Source organism: Hordeum vulgare, chromosome 6H (genome assembly GCF_904849725.1).
Source record: "Hordeum vulgare subsp. vulgare chromosome 6H, MorexV3_pseudomolecules_assembly, whole genome shotgun sequence".
NCBI classification, from domain to species: Eukaryota; Viridiplantae; Streptophyta; class Magnoliopsida; order Poales; family Poaceae; genus Hordeum; species Hordeum vulgare.
The window spans coordinates 186004438-186019759 of NC_058523.1; the positions used below are offsets into that span (position 1 = coordinate 186004438).

A 15322-nucleotide genomic window follows, 5' to 3' on the forward strand; every position below is an offset into this window, starting at 1 on the left:
TCCTCATTCGCAATGTTGTATAGTTGCTCGTTCTCGACCCTGGTCAGCCCAAATCTGCTATCTCGACGACGCATGTTGCAGCCCACGAATGACACCGCATTTTGTTTCATCCCCTTGCTAATGCCTATCAGCGTAGTCTTTCTTCATGCTGTTGGATTAGGGATTTCTCCAGGATTTTTGCGGGATTGGGCTAGGTGTTTTTCTAATGGAGAACTAGGTAATTAATTTTGTGAAATATTTGAGCATCCCTTATCAAAGTTCATGTCGGGACCCCGATCCTAAGTAATACTAATCTAGCATGTACCACATCATATACCTTTGTGTCCTCACGCACGGTAAGCTCTATCTCTGCCACCTTATCTTGTCCGGGACCGTTTGCGACTTTTGGCTCACGTATGAATATGTCGCTAGCACCCATATGTCAGGGAACCCGAGTCGACATGACTAGTTATAGACTCAAGTAGTATAACCATACAGGAACATGCATACATATCCCAACAATGCAGGTGTCGGTCATCAACATGTGTAGACGATTCATAGCAAGCTACACGAACTCCATTACACCGCGTGGCATTTTTGCCGTCAACGTGTGTAGATGATTCATAGCAAGCTACACAGACTCCATTACACCGTGTGACATTTTCCCGTAGGAACAAACACAACAGCAAAGAAGGATACATGTCGATGAATCAATGTGTCTGGAGTAGTAGCAAGATACCAGGGCTTGGTGGAAGCACAAAGAGGCATTTTCCTATAAAGAAAGCTACCATAGGCACACAACTAGGTGTTGAATCCCACACATACCAGTGCATTTCAAACATACGCACAATATGCACGATATGTGTAGATACAACATGGCATCACAACATAACTCTATGACTCAAGTATTTATTATAGACTCGGAAGAGCCACCATAGCATAATGTTACAAGCAGGGGTCTCATGACCCAACATTCAGAGCATGGAAACAACAAACGGAAGTTAAACATGTGCGGGTATAGACATCTACTAAAATGGTTGGAGGTGCGTGAAAATCTACAACAACCCTCCCAAAGAATCGTGAATGTTGTCTGGATTCACAAGCTAATCATCGATGTCAACGTAAAGAAGAAAGCGTAAAGTGAACAATGTCTATCACTTCAAAATATAAATAAGTAAATAAACAAAATAAAAGGAATAAGATGATGCAGCAGAAAGACGAAAAATGAAAACACATCATTATTTGAACAAAAGGGTAATACATAATAAATAAAATAAAAAACATATTATTTTTCTATATTTCCTAAAAAGAGAACGAAAATATAACAAAGGGCAAAAACTAAAAACCTGGAAAAGATAAAATAAAAATTGAAACGTTAAACAAGAGAAACAATAAGAATACAAAAAACACGAATTTGAGATGCTTTAATGAAAATGGCCGCTCGTACAAGAGTAAAAGGCCCGTGTGCATCCCTTACAACAACATTATCGCAACAGAAAAGAAAGATAAAAACACATAAGACAAACACGCGTTTAAACAATGAGAATCATCCTCTAAAAAACAATGTCCATTTTTATTAGGAGACATGCAGTTGTAGTCGAGGGCTACACTTGCAATTGCATGCCTAGTACGAGACATGAAATTGTCCCATGCCTAGTGCGAGACATGAAATTGTGCCACTCCTACCTCCATTTGACAAAACAAAGTTTAGTTGTGGATGTGATGGAAAATATGCAATTGCAATTAGGACGACACTTGCAGTTGCATCCCTAGTGTACTCATGCAACTGCCCCTACCCTCACCCTTCGCCTTTCGACAAAGAAATGTCCATTTGCAATCATGACGGAAGACATGGAATTGCAGTCGGGGGTGACACTTGTTGTTGCATGCCAAGTGTACACGTGCAATTGCCCCGCCCTCTCGCACTACCCTCTCGCGAAACAAATTTCAGTTTGCGGTCGTGATGGAATACATATTAAAACTCAGTCGACTCAGACCTTGTTAAAACTCAGTCAAGTTTTAGCATATTTGTATTGAAGATAAGTCTATGATAACCCACTATGAAGATGATTTCATTGTTATTCCTAAATTACATATAAGATTTAAGATAAAAATATTTTTAAAAAATCTAAAATAAAAATATTTTATCAACCATCGTATAGATATCCTGACGCATTTATCTTCAGAGTTAGACCGAGAGCAATCGAGCATCTACAATGCACGACTTCGATGAACCGGGCACGCTCTATTAAATTAGCTAAATCGACAAAGTTAAAATATCTCCTCATTTGCAAGATGCGCAACAAGTGCCATCGATTCGGGCATGGGATATGTCGTTGGACGATGATCACGCTGCCGTTGTTGCCCGATCACAGCTTCCGGGGAGCATTACTTCCACGACGGCGATATGGAAAAGGCACCACCACCTGCGTCCGTGCGATAGATATTTGGCTTCTTTTTCTGCGTGGCCGACGAGGCGCCAGCGAGCCCCGAGCAAACGCGCACGCGCGCGGCGGCCTCGGGCGAAAGCGCCCCGATCTATCGAGACAGCTCACTGACGGGGTAGGACCACGTGGCCAATGGCCCGCGCGTCAGCGTGGCACGTGAGGCGGAAAGGTCTCCGCGCCTCCACGTAGCGGGTCTCCACGCCTGTGGATCGCGACTCCGGGCGGGTGGTCTCCAGGGCGGCCACGACCTGCAGTTTCCAGCCGTGCGATCCTCGCGGGTTGGGTGGCTGGGATCGCCCCGCTAAACCCCAAACCCCATGGAACTTTCGGGCCAATAAATGGCATCTCCCGAAGCTCCATCTTACGTGAAACCCCGTTCCGCGCCGCGGAATTCCCGTTTGAGCCTCCTTCCTGCTGTACAAGGACTGTAATGCAAATTGGCGAGCGCTTGTGTGGAACGCGTGTGCCTTCGCAGGGGCTGATCCGTGAAATACCTGCGCTTTGTGGCGCCTTAAGACAAAAGAAGTTCTCATGGTCCATACAAGCAAGTAGCAGCTGGGAGGTGGAGCCGAGGAAGAGGAGCACAAGATAGGAAGAGAGGAGCAGCGGTAGCCTCGTTTTCCTCGGGATTGGGAGGGACGAGAGAGGCGGGGAGAGAATGCAGGAGCAGGGGGAGAGCTCGCGGCCTTCGAGCAGCGAGAGGTCGTCCAGCTCCGGCAACCACATGGAGCACAAGGAAGGCAAGCTAGCACTTCAATCCTCTCCTTTTGCAATGCTGTTTTAGCTCGATCGCTTCCTGAAACTCTTTTGCGCTGCGCCTTCCGATAATCCGAGTAGTGTTCACTGGGCCGGGCCTCAGAGAGAGAGTTCACCCATTTTGAGGCACTTGCCAGAGATGCATGTTCTATACTGTACTTTTCTACTATAATCTTGGGTCGAACTTCACGTCATTTTAACTGGGCATTTTGAGGAAAGAAGCTTTGCACCCATTTCAGCGGTGCGTTTATGCGCGTTTGTGTTTGCAGAAAGAAAAGACCGACATGAGAACTGGATTAGTGAACTGAGCTAAGCTGAGTTCGTTGGACTGCAGGGATGGAGAGCGACGACGAAATAGGGACGGTGCCGGAGCTAGGCCTGGGGCCAAGCGGCGCGTCCACGTCCGGCAGGAGGGAAGCCGACGGGCCGGAGCGTGCCCAGTCCTCCAACGCGCAAGGCAGCGCGCGCCGCCGCGGACGCACCCCGGCTGACAAGGAGCACAAGCGCCTCAAGAGGTACGAACTTCATGCTGCATAATTCAGTTTGGGTTTCTGAATGGGGATAATGCCTCCTATGTGCCCATGCTGCCATGCATGTTTTGGATTCAATGCATGGCATGGTGGTCCTGTACTCCTCCTGATGGTCCATACCGAAAGTCCGAAACCACGCCATGCATATACACAGGTCCCCTTTGTTGAGTCTAGAGACAAACCAAGATTGCTCGTGGATCCAAGTTGGAAACAAAAATGATTTTCTTGTGGACCTTTCTTTCTCCTAAAGAGATCTCTTCTGGGTCATCTGCCAAAAAAAAAAAAAAAGACTCTTCTTGGTCTAGATAAGAACGAAACTGTGATACGGATCAATCCAGGTCTCTGAATAAATATTACTCTCTTTGAACCTAAATAATTATAGTTCGAAAAAAGTAAATTTAGGTATAAAGGAAGTATATGGTTGGTTTGGCCGTCTCTCGCCCTTGCTCTCCTGCTCGTACAAGTTGGGTCACTTTGTGCTGGTGGAAGTGGCCATAATGAACGACTTGAGCTTCTGTTGTTGTGGTTGTTACTAACTTTGACATTTAATCATGTAATCCTAAGATTTTTCTCTATTTAATAATCTCCTAAGATTTTTATTTAAAAAATATAATATTTTTCAAAAATAAACTACATGATTATTACTTTTTGTCCATGTGGACATTATTTTCAAAAATAAAAAAGGACTAGTGCATTACACGTCATGCAAAATCCTATTTTTCTTTCAAGAAACACAATACAGATGCAAGACCGGTCACAACGCACATGTACATACTCACCCCTATAAATACACTAATTTGGATTTGGAGGAAAGCAAAAACTGTTTGGAGAACAATGGGGGTGTCAGTTTATTGGTTTTGGAGTCGAGGCTTCAAATTTACACCCAAGTTACTCCTCCCGTCACGGTTTAGAAGGTGCACGTGAGCAATCTCTCAAACCAAGATGAATTTTGATTGGCTCGAATTTTTTTTGCAAGTGCTCACACAATACGCGTAACTATTTGAGAAGATAATGCACAGTAACTCACACAACCACTAAACGAGGACTGCATGCAGCCTACTAGTACTTCTAATTAATCAAGCATTAAATGTCACGCGCCTTAATCCTCTTCTATTCTGAAAATGCATGTAAACGGAACCGCGCCTTCTAAACCGTAACGGAGGAAGTACAATATGTTGAAAAATGCACTTCACTTCCATCTCACAGTTATGTAATAGTAGTCATAGTGAGAATAACATAACTAGTAACACGCATCCTCATGGAATGCGAACAAGGCATATTAGTGGCATGACATTGGCCCTGTCTAAATACGTTAACTTAGTTAGAGGTAGAGTTAGATTCTAACCGTGAACTAACCCTGAACTAACTTTAACCAAAGAGGTGTTTGGACGGTAGGGTTAGATTGACAATAAATGCACGTTTTCTAATCATTTTACTCCTTTAACCAGGATTTGGGGTGGTGGAGGAAAAGGAAAATAACTTTTTTCTAGGCCCCATCTAAGGAGTTATCTCTCTTTTTCTACCGCACCGGAAACCTATCAACCGCCCCGCCGCCGCCCCTCTCCTCGCGCCGCGCCGCCAGGCCCGGCCTCCTCCTTCGGCCGCCCCGACCTCCTCGCGCCGACGTGCACCGCCACGATCTCCTCTTCCCGCCGTCGTCCATCCCCTTGCGCCGAGCCCTGACCTCCAGCCAGCAGTCCGCCCCGACGGCGAACAAGCAGGACCACCGGACCCCATCCCGCTTCGCCGCTGCCGGAGGGGACGCCGGCGAAGCCGCGAGCGCCCCGGGGATGGCGGCGGCGGGGCCCCTCGCGTTGGCCCTCGGGCTATGGCGGCGGCGCCTCGCGTCGGCGGTTGCGGGATCCGGTGATCTCGCCAATCAGAGGGCGGATCCGGGGCCTGGCGAGGCTCTCGGCCCTGGTGGTAGGGAGCGGCAGCCGGGCGAGGTTGCGCTGGTCGGCTGGGCACGAGCAGTGTCCAGGGCGCGCGGTGTAGTGGCCTTGGCTGGTGCGTGGCGGCCATGCTCAGCGGTCGGTGGCGGTGGATATCCAACGCAGCTCCGGGAGAAATCCTTGCTCCGGTCTTCATCGGAGCCGCGACGGCGACGCCCGCGGGTGCTGCTATCTTTCTTGGAAGCGTCGTTTTGGAGGTGTGTTGTTCCTCTTCGTCGGCCGCTGCCCGCATCTCCACCTGCGCCCCCAGGTCCTGATATGTGGGCCTCTCTCCTGCGAATTCTTAGCGGTGCCGGCGTGGTTGTCGGGGCCCTACCGGCGGGTGAAGCCAGTGGAGGAGATTCGGATTGGGGGAAACCCCTTGGTTGGCCCAGGCCGGCCGCGCCGCCGACGACGCTCAAGGGCGCCGTTATTCTGTTTGGAGACGTCGGTATACATATGCTCCTCTGCTCCCCTTCCTTGGCTCTCGGGTGAAAACCCTAACTCCGGTGGGCGGCGGCGGCGTTCTTGATGTCGTGACCTTCCTGAAGGCGTCGCCTTGAGGGCTGAGTGGTGATGGGCACTGTGTGGGTCCTGAACGGCTGCTGGTGGTGGGCACTGCTTCGGGGGAAACCCTAGGATCTGGTCTTCCAGATCGGACGATGGCGGTACTGCGGTATTGTTTCTCTCTTGGGAGCATCGTTTGTGGAGCAGCGCTGGCAGACTGAGGCAGGAGGTGGAGCGGCTTCGTCTTGCACGGAGTTTCGGTGGAGCTGTCAAGTCATGCCTGGCCGACAGGTGCTACGCAGAGTCATGCCTGATTGGCAGGTGCTACGCACGACAGATCTCCCGGAGTCTTCGCATTTGGACAGATGAGCGCAGGGCGGTGGCGCCGTTGGGCGTCGTGGTGGCGCCGACGGATGATTGGACTGGCAAGGATGATGCGGATCTCTTTCCTGAAGATGGGTCATTGGTTCGAGGATGATGGCGGCTGGTAAAACGTGTGCGTGAGGTGTGCGTTTTAGGTGTGCTGCACCGTCTGTTGTTCCCGATACGTTATGTGGATGGATTGGAAACAACACCGGTCTTAGATATGCGGAGTGAGAGCACTCCACATTATCGAGTTTGTAGGTGTGAGTGGTGGCTTTGGGTGGTTTGATGTATACTCTTGTTAGACCTTTGTGGAATAATTAATAAGATGGCTGCATGCATCGATTGATGCAGAGGCCGGGGGTTTAACCTCCTTTTCTAAAAAAAAAATCTAACTCTAACCCAAATAAGAACCTCTCCATCGTGTTAGTTTTTTTGTGTGGGTTAGATGCATCTAACCAAAACTAACCCTTCCGTTTGGATGTTTTTGGGTTAGTTGAGTCCAAACTAACCCAAACTAACCCATGGATCCAAACAGGGCCATTGTATTAAGTGAGAAAATATATGAGAACAAGCACAATAAAGCTGAGTCGGCAGGCTATAAAAAATAAAATAGTATATTTCTGCTTAGTTGGAGGAAAGAGAAGAGGAGAGAGAAGGTAAATGGGCTTTTAGTTAAGAGCCAACTCTAGCAAGTGCTCCTAGGCACTTTGTGACGGTGAAACATGGGTCATATAATAAAAAATAGTACATTTTTTTAATCAACTATTTTACATGTTGGCTATAAGATGAAATATATGGTAATGGCTTATAGCCAGCACCTGGCTATACTATTAATCATGCTGTAATGGTGGTTACCATCACATAGCGTTTCCCAATAAAAGAGTCTACAAGCTAATAAATATAGGCATTTATGATACTACATATATGATACTTTGTAATATGAAGGTAATAACATAAACCATGTCATATGCATCATGGGTGGTTCATCCTCATATTCGTCCTTAGTTGATGAGGACGAATCCATGAACTCTCTATAGAAGTACTCAACGGCTGAATCCATCGTGTTTGCTTTAAAGTGAACATCAAAATGTCAATAAATTTTGCAATGACATTTGGCCAAACACTTACTGGGCGTGGTTTCCACCATGGATGATGTAAGGGGCATATTTACCTGGGGTCTGACCAGGGGTGGAAGGGAGGCATAGGAAAGTCGGTGTGCGCTCGCATGGAGCGGTGGAGGTCTGGCAAGAGGGTGGAGGAATTGAGTGAGAAAAGCGGGGCTCCGGGTAGGGTTTTTGTGTGGGCTCACAGTGTTGGAGCCAACATGGCGGTTGTATGGACGCCCGCGCATCCCGCCCAGGTGTTCTTCCGGTTTGCGGAAATTCGGATGTGTAGAAGTTTGATGGACGGTGTTATAGGGCACACAGTGTCTGGACAGCACGGTCCGTACGTTTATGGAAGGTACGATGGACGACATTGGAGATGACCTTAGAGCATTTACAATCGGACCCCTCAAATGATTCCTCATACGTCTGCGGACGCGCGCGGTCAGTGACCGGACAGGAAAGAGAAAGAAAAAAGTGACCCAGCCGGACCCCTCATATCGTCCTTATATATCCGGGTTGTCCGCGAACCCTCATATCCATCCCAAATATGGGGAGGATATGAGGGATCGCGGACGCGCCCGGACGCGCTCGGTGAGTCCGCCACATAGGACACGATCCCACCCGGGACCATCTTTTTCTTTTTTTATTCATTCTTTTCCTGCTCTCTCTTCCTCTCCAATCAGGTACAAGTTACCGGACATATGAGGAAGAAAAATGAGGAGTGTGGCTGCGTGGACGGACAAATATGAAACACGTTCGATCACTGATCGGGCGCGTCCGCGCGCGTTTGAGGGGCCGGATTTGCAAGGTCTGGTTGTAGAGGCTCTTACAGTCCTATCAAATGACTTTTTTTATTGTAAATCATCAAAATCAACTTGAGTACTATGGAAGATGCACTTTCACCATTTCATGAGTGTTGTGCGGATACAGGGAATTGCTAATCTCGTCATAACCCTCCATCCAACATCCTCACTCCCCCAACAAGGATGATCAAAAGTGGTGCGAAAATGGTTGGATGTGAGGTAGTGATGTCCTCAACCTGCTTCCGTCCTTTTTCTAGTGATGCGGGTGCGCCTTGGGCTCTTTGAGCACCGAGATCGAGCTAGCGAGAAAGCTTCACCTAGTAGAGATGTTTCTAGGTCTCACCTGTTTAGCTAGGTCAACATGTGTGTGACATGCTCTTGTTGAAGGTGTTGATTCAAACCTCTCCTTTGGGGTTTATAATCCCAAGTTCGATCTTTGGTTGGATCAGACAACGGAGCACGTATGACAGTTCCTTCTTGAAGGCATTCTTCAGGACTAGCATACTTCTCACTACACCTCCTACTTCTTTTGTCGGCGGTTTGTCCCCAGCGATTGATTGTGGTGGATATGGGAGAACATGACCATCGCAAGGCCAATTCAAGAGGCTAGCCTCCTGATATTTTTATTTCAAGTTATGTAAGCCGATTTTTTTGGCATCAATACTTTTTTTTATAAACGATAGTTCGTTGAACTGATTTACCAAGGTGACACAACCGCATCAAAAGAATGTTCCGCCTCTGCATAACATCAAGTCCAAATGACCCAAAAATAAACATTGTTTTACAATAAAAACAAATCAACCCAGCCTAGGGTGAAAGAGATCCTATCTGGGAATTACACTGCCATTCATGAAGGGAAAAAACCTCACTCGCTGTACGCTCCTGGTCTTTGTAGGATAGACCAAGTACGGAATCATTGTGTACATGCATGCATAACCTGCATAGGAGAAGAAACATATTTATTATTAAAAACCACATCATTCCTCGTAAGCCACAATGCCCAACATAAGTCAGTCGTCCCCACAAGAATTGTCAAACATGTTAGGTGCACTACATGGGGGTAGATTTCCAACTACTTTAACAATAGCCCATACCGCACGAGGGAATTTATAGTAAAAAAAGTGTTTAATAGACTTGTCATGTTGGCAAAATGTACATGTCTTACTACCTTGCGAGTTACGTCGTGCCAGGTTATCTCTAGTTAGGATGACCCCTCTGCTTAAAAACCAGAGAAATATCTTCACTCTTAGAAGTATTTTTAGCTTCCACATTTTTTTGTTATCAACGGGAACATCACTATGAGCCATTGCATCGTACACGGACTTTCCATGCTACCAGGCGAGGGCTAAAAAGGTCCCTCCAAAAAGAAATATCGTGGTTTTCTTGCCTTAAGACTTGTTTGATCGTGACAAATTGATGTGTGACAATGCTATACAAGCTAGGGTACCCCACCATAAGTGGGGTGGCGCCTAGCCAGATATCTTCCGAGAATCGAACCTGAGAACCATCCATAACTGAGTAATTACCAAATTGAAAAAAGAATTCCTTGGCCTTCATGACACCATACCAGAAATGTGAATTGCCGGGTTTTCAATGAATTTGAGAAATGGCTTTGGATCCCACGTACTTTTTATGAATGATTTCCTGCCACACTCCATTCTTTGTGAGTAATTCGTATACCTTTTTTTTTGAGAAGGAGGAAACGAGCCCCCGGCCTCTACATCAATCGATGCATGCAGCCATATTATTAAAAATCCAAAGTAACAACATAGTTCGAGATAAGTCTGAAAGCTGAAAATAAAATGAATCTAAAAATAAACCAACTCTTAAGAACTTGCCACATCCGGCGTAACTAATAGCAGACTACGATGCCTATACACCTAGTCTATTACTAGCACGCCATCCAAACCGGTTGAAGATAACCCGTGCGGCCATCTCCCATCGGTTGCACCCAGTAACCATAAGCTCCCTGTTGTCCGCAAGACTAAGTAATGACCACATACGGATCCAGGACGTTGCTCGGAATATGACCTGCAAAAAATTGTTGAATTTCTTACCATTAAAGATTATGTCGTTCCTGGTATTCCATATAGCCCACAAAAGAGCACATATCCCAATTCTAATAAGTTTAGATACTTTAACGTCCACTCCGTTGAGCCACGTTGTAAAAATTGAATTGATACACGTAGGTGGGATCACATTAAAAGCTATATGGATAGTGCGCCAAAGTAGTTTTGCGAGAGGGCATTCCAAGAACAAGTGTCTAATTGTTTCATGTTGATCACAAAAAACAGCAATTCGATCTACCTCTCCAACTACGCTTAATTAAATTATCTTTGGTTAATACCATACCTTTGTGTAAAAACCACATAAATTTTTTAATCTTTAACGGCACTTTAATATCCCAAATATGCAACGATCTAGCTAAAGGTCCTGAATTAATCAGATCTGTGTACATGGACTTTACTGAAAATACCCCATTGACAGTTAAAATTCATCGAACGCTGTCTGAATGATCTGATAGTTGTACCTGCATAAGTATTCTTACCAGATGCATCCATGCCTCCCAACGTGCTCCTACTAGAGCTCGCCTGAAGTGCATATTTATAGGTATCGATTGTAAGACTGTGGACACATAGTCCTGCTTACGTTGTGTAATATTATATAGCATGGGATATTGTAAAGCAAGTGGTGTATCCCCAAGCCAAGTATCTTCCCAAAATCTTGTTGAGGTACCATCCCCTACAATAAATTTCACTCTTTGAAAGAAATTAATCTTTGTCCTCATTAACCCTTTCCAGAAAGGTGAGTCATTGGGTCTAATTGTAGCTTGAGCTAGAGTTCTTGAGTTTAGATACTTATTTCTTAAAATTTGAATCCACATACCCTCTGTCTCTGTGGATATTCTATACAACCATTTGCTAGCAAGCATTTGTTCTTTACTTCTAAATTTTCAATTCCCAAACCCCCCTGGTCTTTGGGTCTACAAATCATATCCCAACGTGCTAGTCTGTATTTTTTCTTATTCTCATCAGTTTGCCAAAAGAAACGAGATCTATAAAAATCCAGTCTTTTCCGTACCCCTATAGGTATCTCGAAAAAAGACAGAAGGAACATGGTTTTCCGTACCCCTATAGGTATCTCGAAAAAAGACAAAAGGAACATGGGTAGACTTGTTAAAACAGAGTTTATTAAAACCAACCTGCCTCCATATGACATAAGCTTGCCCTTCGAGCAACTTAGTTTCTTTTCAAATCTTTCTTCAATACATTTCCATTCTTTAATTGTTAACCGCCTGTGGTGAATAGGGATCCCAAGATAGCTATTTACTCAAAAGAGCGATGTTTTTAATCACAATATCTTGATTACAAGGCCCCCTTGGCTTTTAGGGCGGCATAATATAGTCCACCTAGCCAGCCAATATTTCTTGGATTCGTTATCGCGTTGCTAGAAAAATCTGGATCTAAAGTAATCCAAACGTTGAAGAACCCCTTTCCGGGTAGAACCATATTGTTGAGGACAAAATTGATCAAAATTAATCACCCCCCATATGACATGAGTTTGGCCTTCCAGCTGGCTAGCCATTTCTCAAGTCTCTCTTCCATATGCTTCTACTCAGCGATACTTAAGCAGCGATAGTGAATCCAAATACCGAGATACCGAATCAGGAACTGCCTGAGCTGGCAGCCGAAAACGTAAGCATACTCAGCTACAGACTATGCAATGTCATGAAGCAGAGAAGCTCGCTCTTATGAAAAGTAATTTTGAGACTAGAGAGCTCGACAAATGCGAATAAAAGAAGCTTTAGCTTTCTTGCTTTATCTAAATCATTGTCCATAAAAAGAACAGCGTCATCCGTATATTGTAAAATAGGCAGGCTTAATGGGGAATAACACAATTAATCTGATCGGTCATCTTAGCCCTCTCAACAAGAATAGCTAACATATCGGCCGTGATGTTGAACAACATAGGGGATATGGTATCCCCTTGGCGAAGACCCTTATTAGTATGAAAATAGTTGCCAACATCATCGTTGATTTTGATAGCCACACTACCGCCAGAAGTTTCGAATTTAAACTTTGGAGTGTTAGAGCTTGGAGCATGATCAGGTAAGGCCTCAGTTCTTTCTAGTGCCCGTACTGAGGCAAGGGGATATTTATATTCCCAGTCGGTGGTTACTAGCACCAGGTCAAGTTTTTTATAAGTTGGAATAGATCGGTTATTGGCCCAGGTGTATTGACGACTGACCAGACATAGGAGCCCCGCAGGTCCAAGCTATCAATAACAACATTGAAGAGGAAAGGCCATCTAGTGTCAAACCGATCAATTTGTTTTGCTGATGTCAAAAGATATTTAAATCCCCCCGATTAACATGGGGTGAGGATTGTCAAGCAAGATTCCAAGTATGTCGAGTGGATGCCAAGCAAGATTCCACCTCACCACCCGGAGGGGGTAAGACATGCCATACATAATCTTAACCACATGAAAAGTGGTCAAGATCACGTGTCTGGAAATCACGTTTACCCGATTCAGTGATGGCCACAAAATCCAACGCATTAATAATATATGACAGTGTACATCAACCTAGGGGTTATCCTCCTGTTCGAAAGAAAATCAGTAAGTGCTCTCGACTTATCTCAGAAATATTTTGTTGATATGAGTAAGGTTAGTGCCTTTCCTGTAGAAATATAACCATAATATGTCCACAAAGACGTTATTTAGGTATGCTTCATTTCTATCGTAATATTTATTACAGAATTAAAATGAGAAGCTTATATTGTCAATTACGGAGAAATTATCTACGTGTTGTACTCAATTTCATTGTATTGGTGTTTTTTTTTTTGTGTAGATCATTGTATTGGTGTTACATGAACATGTTTATTATCTATGATGATTATTATTAATTCTTTATTATTAAGAAATTAGACTTTGTCTAAATCCTAAATATGTGCTTATTTGCGTGTCATTGATCTGTTAAGGTTGCTGAGGAACCGGGTATCAGCCCAGCAGGCAAGGGAGAGGAAGAAAGCTTATTTGGGCGATCTGGAGGTGAAGGTGAAGGACCTAGAGAAGAAGAATTCGGAGCTGGAAGAGAGGCATTCCACCCTACAGAATGAGAACCAGATGCTCCGACAGGTACCTTTGGCTTATCCTTATTGTTCCTCTTCATTTGGGTGGTTCAGTTTTTTTTTTTTTTATAAGGGGGTGGTTCAGTTTTGCACACAGATTATTTCATGCATCATGTTTATCGGTAAGCTCGGTTGACGTTGATCACAGTTCTGAAGGTCTCATAGCTTTCTTATACTCCCTCCGTAAACTAATATAAGAGCGTTTAGACCACTAAAGTAGTAGTGATCTATAGTGATCTAAACGCTTTTATATTAGTTTACAGAGGGAGTACAAGTCTTCTTAAAAAAAAGAGCTTTTTTATACAAGTCATTCACTTTTAAAGGACATCGAATACAACTGCCTACGATCAGTAGTCGCTGCTGCTATACATGCGGTTCACATTCTTTTACTACGGTATCGGATTCTCTAGGTATATCCTCCTTCTCAAAAATAAATAAATAATCGGATTCTCTAGGTCATAAAAAGTTAGAATCATACCATCAAAAGGGTACTCAAAAGCTTTTGTTTGCTACGTACTGGTTATAAGTAGTCTGATGATGGACAAATAAAACATGTCCTGAATGAGCTGTTGGTTGTTGTGCAGATCCTGAAGAACACCACTGTGAGCAGAAGAGGGCCAAGTGAGGGTCAATAGCACAGAAGTTGTAAGGGTCGATTCGCAGAATTTTCACAGCAGAATCAAAGAAGCCCTAGGATCGAATATAGCTGCGTTGATTGATCCCAAAATACACCATGTCTCGAACTTAAAATGGTTGGAAGCTTTCTGACCAATGGATAACCTCAAAAACTGGGGTCAAAAACCTGTGTAGATCTTCAGAGATGTCCCCATCATACTCTATGAAGTTCAGCACTACGTGTTGCACTTCAGTAATAATTTCAGAAAATTAGTTTTGGGTGGTTTAACATATGATCTGTACTATCATTTTTATGTATCTACAAGTACAATCCAAACATTTTATTGTTGGATAATTTACTTTCTACTATTGGAAAATGCGCACATCTGTCATCCGGTGTCAGCAATGCAGCCCTGCCATGTTATGGCTCCTGCAGATTGATGACTCCTCGACGATATACTCCCTCCAGTTGGAAAGATGTTTCCTTGATTGATTCTGAGAGATGGTTATGTGGGGAGAGTAAGCACACAAGACTTTGTCTAACACCCCCCTCAGCCGGAACTTCATGTGGCAGGATGTTCAGGCTGGACTGAAAGTCTGTGAACAGTTGCGATGGCAATCCCTTGGTAAACACATCAGCAAATTGAGAGCTCGAAGGAACGTGAAGAACGCGAACTTTGCCAAGCGCCACCTGATCTCGGACAAAGTGTAAGTCAATTTCAATGTGCTTCCCTTGGTAAACACATCAGCAAATTGAGAGCTCGAAGGAACGTGAAGAACGCGAACTTCGCCAAGCGCCACCCGATCTCGGACAAAGTGTAAGTCAATCTCAATGTGCTTTGTGCGTTGGTGTTGCACCGGATTGCATGCAAGATAATAGGCATTGATGTTGTCACAATACACCACTGTTGCTCGTGTGGGAGGTAGACGAAGCTCATGGAGAAGTTGGCGCAACCAACATGATTCGGCCACGCAGTTTGCCACGCCCCGGTATTCTGCTTCGGCACTGGACCTGGAAATAGTGGGCTGTCGCTTGGAGGACCAAGAAACAAGGAACACATAAAAGACGGAGGTAGACTTACGTGTATCCGGGCAACCCGCCCAATCCGCATGAGTGTATGCAATAAGGTCCATGGAGGAAGAGTTGTATAGT

The 15322-nt window shown here is 44.9% G+C and overlaps 1 protein-coding gene across 1 annotated transcript; it reads left to right on the forward strand.

Annotated features, from left to right (window-relative positions):
* Nucleotides 1-2873: 2873 nt before the first annotated feature.
* On the forward strand, nt 2874-14546 carry LOC123402759 (transcription factor HY5-like). Its single transcript, XM_045096714.1, has 4 exons — nt 2874-3166; nt 3517-3697; nt 13405-13561; nt 14139-14546. The coding sequence occupies exons 1-4, from the start codon at nt 3085-3087 to the stop codon at nt 14187-14189; spliced, it is 471 nt and encodes a 156-aa protein (XP_044952649.1). The 5' UTR covers nt 2874-3084; the 3' UTR covers nt 14190-14546.
* Nucleotides 14547-15322: the final 776 nt, after the last annotated feature.

Bases quoted from the DNA above. Each gene is read 5' to 3' on its own strand.
- LOC123402759 (XM_045096714.1), top strand. From the start codon at position 3,085: ATGCAGGAGCAGGGGGAGAGCTCGCGGCCTTCGAGCAGCGAGAGGTCG. The intron at 3,167-3,516 runs GCAAGCTAGCAC...GTTGGACTGCAG, and splicing joins CCACATGGAGCACAAGGAAG to GGATGGAGAGCGACGACGAA. The intron at 13,562-14,138 runs GTACCTTTGGCT...GTTGTTGTGCAG, and splicing joins AGAACCAGATGCTCCGACAG to ATCCTGAAGAACACCACTGT.